The sequence below is a fragment of the Cyphomyrmex costatus genome, unplaced genomic scaffold (genome assembly GCF_001594065.2).
Source record: "Cyphomyrmex costatus isolate MS0001 unplaced genomic scaffold, Ccosl1.0 scaffold146, whole genome shotgun sequence".
Classification (NCBI taxonomy): Eukaryota; Metazoa; Arthropoda; class Insecta; order Hymenoptera; family Formicidae; genus Cyphomyrmex; species Cyphomyrmex costatus.
Window position 1 is genome coordinate 820,987 of NW_017275457.1, and position 9,895 is coordinate 830,881.

The window sequence follows — 9,895 nt, forward strand, 5'->3', positions numbered from 1 at the left end:
GATTCACGTGAATTGCAAAAAAATTAATGCCATCATTAATTTAAATATAATATAAACAACTTTGATTTATCTATCGATTTCTATCATCATTTTCGTTTAATTATTCGTGTCTAAATACATTGTATAATTTATTTATTAATTTAAATCTGGACTTTTATTCGTTATATATATACCTCATAGAACGAATGCATTATGCATAAGAAATTTCTTTCTCAAGAACAAACTTAAATGCTCAATTCTATCTGACTGTAATTCTACTTGACTGCTTAATTCTACTTTTATAAAGTTACGAATTAATATTTGTTTTACGACAACGCGCCTATACTGCAGTTATATTATATGGTATTTTCTTATATATACATATATATACATATACATAAATCAGCGTTGCGTTACCAATTGAATCACTTTCTTTCATATTTTTTCGAGATTTTCTGCAAACTTTTTTGTATTTTTTAAACTAAAGGAAAGGAAGGAAAGGATATGCAACAAAAGAAAATTTATTTATAAATATTTCCAATATTCAAAACCATATGACTTAAGATGATATTTAAAAATGACTTTTCTCTCTCTCTCTTATAGAGTTTCCACAAAATATACAAATGTTGTTAGAAATGTATTATCTCTATTCATGCAACAATTAATATTGTATAGATATTTAAATGACATCTTATTCATTATGTATAGACATATGTTTCCTCAAAGACATTCAATAGATTTTTATGTGTACAATGATACCATCCAAATACTTCGTTAGTACGTCCAATCCCAACTGTCACAGAGAAGTTTGAAACTATTTTTTTTAAATAATGTTTTTGGTAACAAAAGAGAATACATTGAACAGTTTTCGTTAGCAAGGTCCGAGAATTAAAAACGGTAAAAAAAAAATTATTTGGTTTTAATCTGGGAAGCCAATTATGAGGATTCATTTTCATTACCATTTTATTAAAACAAATGAGTAAAAATTTCTCACTAAAATGTCTTATAATACTGCGCCTTTTATTTTATTCTACATTATTCTATTTATACTATAGAACAACATTTGCGGACGTAAAGATGTCAAATTATTCCGTGAATAAAGAATATTACTTTGAAAGACAATAAAAGTCATTTGCAAATTAATTTTTTCATATTCATTGAATTTTATTGCCATTATATGTATATCTAGAATTCTGAAAAATTTCAAATGAAACATAATTTACATGTAAGAATAATATACGTTTCTCACGATTGTAAAGATAACTTATGCAATGTTGTGCACATATCGAGCATATTGTTATTATATATATATAATTATATATATAAGATGTTTTCCAATCGTTTATAAAAAAAATCGCAAAGCTTACAATGTAGGATATTCAGAATTTAAATGTCAAAATTTTGGGAGCGTGTAGAGGATCAATGAACTAAGAAAAAAAGTTTTGTAAAGATATGCTCGTTTTCGCCGCGTTTTGGAGAAAAAGGCAAAACGTAGTTTTCGTTTTTGTACTTTTTTATTACTTATTCATGTGTATTTATTTACTTGCTTACTGTAGATATTGCTTAAAATGTTGGCCTCTTGCAGAAATGCAAGCATATCATCAGTACGGACAGCTCATGTTGCAGCTGTCAAACACTGATCTGGTAATATTTAGTGAACTTCGAGTTCTCACTTGTTCTCTTAAGTTGACAACGAATAATCTTCCTACTTTAGGACTCTCCACGCAAAGAAATGGTGTCAGATCAGGCGGTCGGGGTGGTCATGATACTACTAATTCACGTCTCCATCCAAGAACAAAGCAATTAATATGTTTTGTCTTTTTCGCGATTTTCTCCAAAACGAAACAAAAACAAGTATATTTCTACAAGTCTTTTTTTCTTAGTTTATCGATCTCTTACATACTACCAAAATTTTTATATCTAAATTCCGGACTCCCTGTATATGCAGATTAATATATAAATATGTAGAATCTTGCTCTTTGAACTTTGAAGAATATCATTATCATTAGACATTCTATGTCATTTCCTGTATTTAATTTCTTATAAGACTCATTTATATGTTTGTCGTGTGAAGACAAAGTGTTGTGATTTCGTACCGTGTTACAAAAATCAAGTGATTTTTATTAAATTTATCCACGTTTGAATAAGACACACACATATACACACATTTTCTCTCTTTTTACCATTTATTTGCCATTTTTTGTATAGTTAATTGATTATAGTTCGTTACGTTTAAACATGGAAAAGGATATGTATATTCCGGCCTTTTATGCTGGTCGTAGCATTTTCATTACTGGTGGCACTGGTTTTTTAGGAAAAGCGCTCATCGAGAAGCTCCTGCGCTCGTGTCCCGATATCGCAGAAATATTTGTACTAATAAGGCCAAAAAAGGGACTGAGTATTAATGATAGACTTAAAAAAATTTTAGATAACAAGCTTTTCGACAAATTACGAAACGAACAACCATCCAGTTTTGATAAAATCATCCCCATAATTGGAAATGTAGCTGTTGAAAATTTAGGATTGCTAGCCGCTGACCGCGATATCTTGATTGACAAAGTATCCATAATTTTTCATGTTGCTGCTACCGTTAAATTTGATGAAGGATTGAAACAAGCAATTTTCAACAATACCAGATCAACACGTGATATTTGTATCTTGGCCGAAAACATGAAAAAATTGATAGTAAGTATATATTTACTATTTTGTTTAAAATCAAACTTATTATATTTTTTTGTAAATAATTAACAACAAATATAATTTCTAACAATAACATCTTTATTAATAATTCTACATGATAACTTGTATGTTTTAGGGGGGTAGTTGGGTATGAAATTTTCAAAAAAATCAATTTTCCAAATACATCATTTTCGTGCACCAAATACATGTAGAAATATGTTAGTTAACGTAAATTTTGTGGAACCGATCGAAAACAGGTCGAAAATAGCAACACAATGCGGGGTCCTCCGAGCGCTCGGCGTATACCTGCGGCGCGGTCGAACAGCTGGCGCTCTCTTCCTCTCGACGTGAATATTTGGTTTCTTAGCATTTTTCAGTTTCAGTTGTATGGCAGTTTACCTTTATACTGAAGGCATCATGTATGGAGTAGGAATTGCCGACTGATAGTAAGACGAATTTTTCAATTTTTACTCACTTTCTCGCAACAAAAACTTTAAACGCGTTTTTCTCGAAACCACTTTTTTTGACATGGGGGACAAGATTGTGAAAAAACTACTGAACGGATTGAGCTGAAATTTTGAGGGGTTGTTCTAGACATGTCTACCTATGGTATATACTACGGATAGAAATATTCATTGACATTTAATATATTTTTTAAACAATTTAAAGTGAAAAAATAGGGTGAAAAATTCAAAAATCCGCCATTTTTTTTTTTACACTACCGGGGTGAAAGTTTTTAGTATATACCATAGCCACGCACCTACTCTTTCAGAAAATACCCGGACTTTTGTGTCAGACGACCAGAAGCTGCGGAAAAGTGTCCCCCGTGCGAAAGACAGGTCTACTTCGGGCAGCCAGGACACCGCCAGGGTTCCCAAAAAAAATATCTCATATATCTTTTATTAAGTCTCTTTCAAATGGTATTCGTAACTTTTCGAAAAATAAATTTTTTGTGTGTTAAATAAAATCTTTAAAAAATGGTCGTTCATACCCAACTACCCCCTTAATATAAGTTATAAAGTGCATTAAATTGAGAGAGAGAGAGAGAGAGAGAGAGAGAGAGAGAGAGAGAGAGAGAGAGAGAGAGAACTATTGCCCCAAAATAAATTCTCAACATTAATAATGTCTTAACATCTAATTGTATAATTCAAGGTTCTTTTGCACGTTAGTTCAACATATACGCAAATTGACAAATCTGTAGTGGAAGAAATTTTATATCCTATCGAATATAACTGGAAAAAAATGATAAAAATTGCTGAGTCCACACACATCGACGAACATGTCCTTGGAACATTCACTGCAAAGTAAGCTTTATAGAAAGCGAAATGTGCTATATATTGTTACTTTCAAAAAGTAAATGTTTAAATTTATTTACAGAACCCTAGAAACGGTGCCAAACACTTATATTTTTAGTAAAAGAATGGCTGAGCAAATAATAAGCGATTATTCAAAATCGTTGCCATGTGTTATCGTAAGGCCTTCAATCGGTGCGTACATAATGTTAACATACACATTCAATCATTACTTGCATTTGTTTATATATATATATATGTATACTTTTATGTTAATCAAATTTTTTTGTTTAAAATTTTTTAAATTGTTTTATATTTGTAAAAAATATGTAAATAATAGTTGTTTTATTAAAAAAAAGAATAAAAAATATTTTTGACACTTTCTAATTCTAGATTAATATTACGTCTATATATAAAAAAGATTGGAATTAGTTATTACTGCCTTTTTGATCATTTTTGTAGCCAAGTTTTTAATAATTTTTGATAAATTATGTAACCAAATTGAATTTCTCAATAATTAATAAAAAAAAGTAATTAACAACGATTTGCAAATCGTGTATCCTCACGATTCAATGACAGGAGTAAGTCCAGCATTACGCATCATTCGTGATTGTTCCTCCTCAGCATCTTTACGTGCAAATAATATAATAATTGCAACGTAATGCTGCGCTCTGGGCTACCTTTTTTTCACCGCTATTTATTTGTCATTAAATCGTACGAACGCATTTTTATGGTAGAAGATTGTTTTATTTTGTTTTTTGCTGTATCTGTTTACGAGAAATATGTATAAGTACAATTATCAGATTTTCTATACATTTTAACAAAGTATTTAGTTTTCATACATATAATATGTGTTAGGTAATGCAAAATATAAAATTGCTTACTATTATATATATCTCATATTAAACATCATAGAAAACATACTCGTAAATTAAGATATTATTAAAAAACAAGTTAAAATAAAATTATATAGGAAATTGATGATGAAATTACTTTCTTTATTTTAGTTATATCAACAACAGATGATCCAGTGAAAGGATGGATTGACAATTTCAATGGCCCAATTGGTATGCTTATAGGAGGCGGCGTTGGCATATTACGTGTGCTACGGTGCAATCCTACTATTGTTTCAGATTTCATGCCTGTTGACGCAGCCATTAAAGCTCTCATAATTGCAGCTTGGAAACGTGGAGTTAATACGTAAGCACGACGCACGACACACTTACGATAAAATAAAACAACTTAAATTTTTGATGTATTACATTCAACGTTTCTAAAAGTATTATGTGCATTCAATTTATTTATATTAAAATTCATTTTATGTTTTAGTGAGAACAAAACACACACAATTGATGTCTATAACTGCTCTTCAAATGGTATAAAGCCTATAGACTTAGAAAATATGGTTCGTATAGGCCTCAATCTTACAAAGGATGTACCTTTGAATAATGTTATTTGGAAACCAGGAACAAAAATAACAACAAACTTTTATGTGTATTACGTATTAGTGTTATTTTTGCATATCTTTCCAGCAGTTATTTTAGATGGCGTTATGAAATTATTTAGTGTGCGCCCATTGTAAGATTTATTTACACAAACTTATTATAATTAAATTATAATTAAAAAATTATAATTGGATTAAACTATACAAGATATAATTATTGAATCTTTTTACGGATGTTTTGACGCGATAAAAATTAATTAGTTTGTGGTGAAATTTTTAATACTCCCGATTATACATACATTTTAATTTTGGCAATAATAGACGTTTAAACAAAACATTTTCTAAAAAGCACAATTAATAAAAATATTTGAGAAATATATCTTTTAAACGTTTTTAAAGTTTTATTAATAGTGGATATTTGATTTTCTAAAATTATATTATAAAATTTGTAAAATAAAACTTGTAAGTTTCTTCTTTTCTGAATACTAGTTAAATATCTAATAATGTATTCAATATTTGTAGCTTGCTCCGATTGCAAAGAAAAGTCTACGTTTCTAACAGCGCTTTGTCATATTTTTTGCTTAATGAATGGAAATTTCATAACGTAAAATTTTTAAATATACTTGATAACCTCAGCGTCAATAATAAAAAGGAATTTGGATATGCTTATCAAAGTATTGATGCATTGGAATACTTTAAGTGAGTACACACAACACACACGCGCACACAACTTATATAATATTACATAAACTGTAATATAATAAAATTGTATTTATCTACACTGACATCATTTTTTATTTGCAGAAATGGAATAATTGGTGCAAAAATGTATTTGTTAAATGAGAAGATGGATGACTTAGAAATAGCCAAACGTCACTATAAAAGGTGAAGTACATCTCACATATTGTGTAAAATAGAAAATAGAGACTTACTAAATAACTCTTTGATTATTTTTAAATCCGTTTTGTCGTCACAAATTTTCTTCAAGACACTAATTAAGAAATACAATAATGTTTCGTGTGCGAAGCTTTCTTTACAAATGATTGAAAGTAAAATATTAGAACTTATTATAAAATTCCAGTTACACTGAACACGTGTCACCTAATTATTTTAATATAATGTTAAATGCACTGCACACAAATGAAAAAAATTAAATTGTGATAAAATTAAGATTAACGGTAAACCTGTTAATTCGAACAACTGAAAAATTAATAAACGGATAGAAAATTAAAAGTAGTGCTACGTAATGTCGCACAGTTACGTATAACCGGTATAACCAGCATTGTTTGGTCGATCGTGGTGTTGTTAGCTAGAAATTAGGTCGTAACGTGGAAATATAACTCGACAACCGCGACGAAAGCTTTCGTAAATTGTAACGTCAGTCAAACTAAATTTAGAAATTTGTTAATTTTAGTTTTACTTAGAAGAGCCATATGTTTGTTATAAACTTTTCGTCTAAGTTCAGCGCTTATGTTTGTGAACAATTAAATAAAAAATTTTTTTAATTTTTTGAGGAATAATATAAATTCCTATATATATTATATTACTAATTGAATCGAATTGAAGAAAAACTAAAACTGACCGGTATGTTACAGTAGGTAAACGCAAACTAATGGTTTGTATTTGACTTCTTCATTGAAGAGGAAATCAATAACTGTAACGTTTGAGTTTATTTTAACTTCAGTAGGTACATCCCAATTTGTTGTAAACTGTATCTATTGTGTATGAATAATCACATAGGCATTTCATTTGTATTACATTCATTCTTAGAATCACAAATATTAATGTCTTAATTTTTTAATAGTATTTTAATTTAAAAAAATGTATATATAATATAATCGTCTTTTTTTTGCAAAAATTACTTCATGTAATTTGATTTATTGATATAGATTGCTTGACATCACTGTTTTTTTTTTTTTATATAAAAAAGGGAAATTTTATATAAATTCTGTTCGAATTGATTTATAATTACAGCTTATCCTTGTATATAATACAATTGCATCATTTATTCTTTTTTTAAGCACTTAATACTGTTCTAGTATGTAGCTGTTATCGTATTTTTGTTATCTTACAAAGCTTTAACAATCATCAAGTTAATATATTCCAACTGTATTGAATAAGAAACGATAAAGCTATATCGTCTATGTCAATTACTGCATATAAAACAATTAGTATATATATATATATGTGTGAGATAATTTCTGCATAAAATTTCTATACATCTTAACGATCTCGCTACCATTTCATTATGAGTACACATTACATGTTTTACATTTTTAAATATAAGAATGTGTATATTTGATTGCTAAAACTTTAAAAACTTTTACTAATGATTATATTTGCATTGTAATTGTATTGTATTTATGTAATTCGATATTTGCATATAGACGTAACTCACGGATTGCGGGATTTACATTTCACGCTCGTTTTTTATATTTATAATTTAAACAATTATAAATAATAATATTAAATATTATTTGCATGTGTAAGAGAGAGAAAGCCTCTGTTTCAAGCTACTCGCTAATGCTGAAACAAAGAAGCTATTATGGCTTAGAAATAACTTCCAAAGGATTTAAAAAAAACGGTGATAGTACAAGACAATACAAATTATATATCAGACATTTCTTATCAATGTCTTAACACATCTATCTATTGCAATGCTGACTCAGATATTATTAAATATTCCGTTAATTTTCCTTGTAAAATACGACGAGAATCTACGTCAACTGATTATAATTAGCGTAATCAGCATGATCGATACTCTCGGGAAACGCTTATCTTAACCTTTCCTCTCTTTTGGATTTCCGAAGTTCGACGAATTTATGTCAATATTCCTCGTGGAAATGCCTCATGATTAAATTTATCTAATAAGTGAATCAGACATAGTTATACAACAATTATTTTTAAAATGTTCAACTTTATATTTAAATTGGTTGATTACTTCAACATTTTATTAGTATCTTAAGTATTAAAACAAGGCTAAAATAATAATTAATATGTCACTTTGATGTTTCAGAATGGAATGGATTGATACAATAACCAAGATATTATTTATCGTAATCATTTTATGGATACTTTATCGTAAGAATATATTCTGTGATATTATAAATATATTTTAATATATATTTATTTACCATCACCGCCATAGATTAAAATGATTACATAAAATGTACAATATATACATATATATGTATATACATATGTATACATTTATTGTATTACATAGAATTAAGATTTTCTAAAATATTTCTTTGTAAAAAGGTTTTATAATATATGCTAACATTTTTTTTAGTAATTTTTTCTTGTAATATTGTATATAGCGTGTGTATGTGTGTGTGTGTGTGTGTGTGTGTGCAGTAAACTTATATAAAATCTATATATTTAAAAGAAATTATGTTCAAGCTGTTCTAAACAGATTTGTATAGCATTGTACATGTGTATATGACAATTAGAAGTATAGATACATATTTCTTTAAATGTGTATCTCTTGTGCAAAATATCAAAAATATATGAAATAAATATTTGTCAATACACATAAATCTTATATAATGCAAATAATATATTAAAATAGTAATAAATATAACGTTTCACTAATCGAGATAGGAGTCAAATTGGAATCTTTGACACTTTTAATAGAATACTTATAATCTCAGCGATTTTAATATTAAAGACTTATTTTAATTCTTTAAACTTGTAAAACAATTCCTATAATATGTATTCTTTATTTAATTGTAATTATAACTATATAATTTACCTGTACAGTGCAATTTATTTCAGCAACATTGCAACATTTTAGTAATATTGTAGTAATTTTGTAAATGTTGTAGCAATATTGTTGTAAGCTTCTGTACTGTACAGGTAATTATAACTATCTCAAGACTCATAAAAAATAAATTTCATCTTTCAACATTGTTATTTCGCTAATAATTAATAAATATTTAAAAATATATATGCTACGTACTTTCTTGTTGCAATGTGAGTGTTAATATTATTTCTGGTTGTATGTATCTATATAATAAATTAAATCTCAATTTCTTCAGAAAGAAATTGAAATTTTATTGGTGCATACGTGATAAGTATATGCAAATTTAACTTAAAAAATCTGTCTTTGTCTTGACAATTTATGCCACAGTCTTCTATCAACATATACTATATGCTATTTTGAGAATTTTTTTTAGTTATCAGTTTATTTACAAAAGCAATACTTTGTTCATATTGAACAATTTTAACTTACGATTATACACATTGCAATCCGTCTATATACTCTGTAAAATCATCGTATCTTCAAGAATCGCGAAAACCTGTTTTACTATTCAAGGAAAAACGCCATCTAAGTCTACTCCGATTGTTGGAACAGATTGTAACCGATGTCTACTTCTTGGTAAGAAGGCGGGGTATGTGATCATGACATCAAATCTATCCGATATATAAAATTTTTACTGCAGTCAATGCCAAAATTCAATTACACACACACACACACACACACACACACACACACACA

At 28.0% G+C, this 9,895-nt stretch overlaps 1 protein-coding gene across 1 annotated transcript; it reads left to right on the plus strand.

Annotated features, from left to right (window-relative positions):
• The first annotated feature begins 2,130 nt into the window (after positions 1-2,130).
• On the plus strand, positions 2,131-8,532 carry LOC108783268 (fatty acyl-CoA reductase 1-like). Its single transcript, XM_018551797.1, has 8 exons — positions 2,131-2,664; positions 3,811-3,962; positions 4,036-4,145; positions 4,958-5,150; positions 5,280-5,528; positions 5,917-6,093; positions 6,199-6,279; positions 8,411-8,532. The coding sequence occupies exons 1-8, from the start codon at positions 2,218-2,220 to the stop codon at positions 8,511-8,513; spliced, it is 1,512 nt and encodes a 503-aa protein (XP_018407299.1). The 5' UTR covers positions 2,131-2,217; the 3' UTR covers positions 8,514-8,532.
• Positions 8,533-9,895: the final 1,363 nt, after the last annotated feature.

Excerpts from the sequence above, each read along its gene's own strand:
- LOC108783268 (XM_018551797.1), top strand. The coding sequence starts at position 2,218 with ATGGAAAAGGATATGTATATTCCGGCCTTTTATGCTGGTCGTAGCATT. Across the intron at positions 3,963-4,035 it reads CTTGGAACATTCACTGCAAA|AACCCTAGAAACGGTGCCAA; the intron begins GTAAGCTTTATA and ends ATTTATTTACAG. Across the intron at positions 5,529-5,916 it reads TTATTTAGTGTGCGCCCATT|CTTGCTCCGATTGCAAAGAA; the intron begins GTAAGATTTATT and ends CAATATTTGTAG.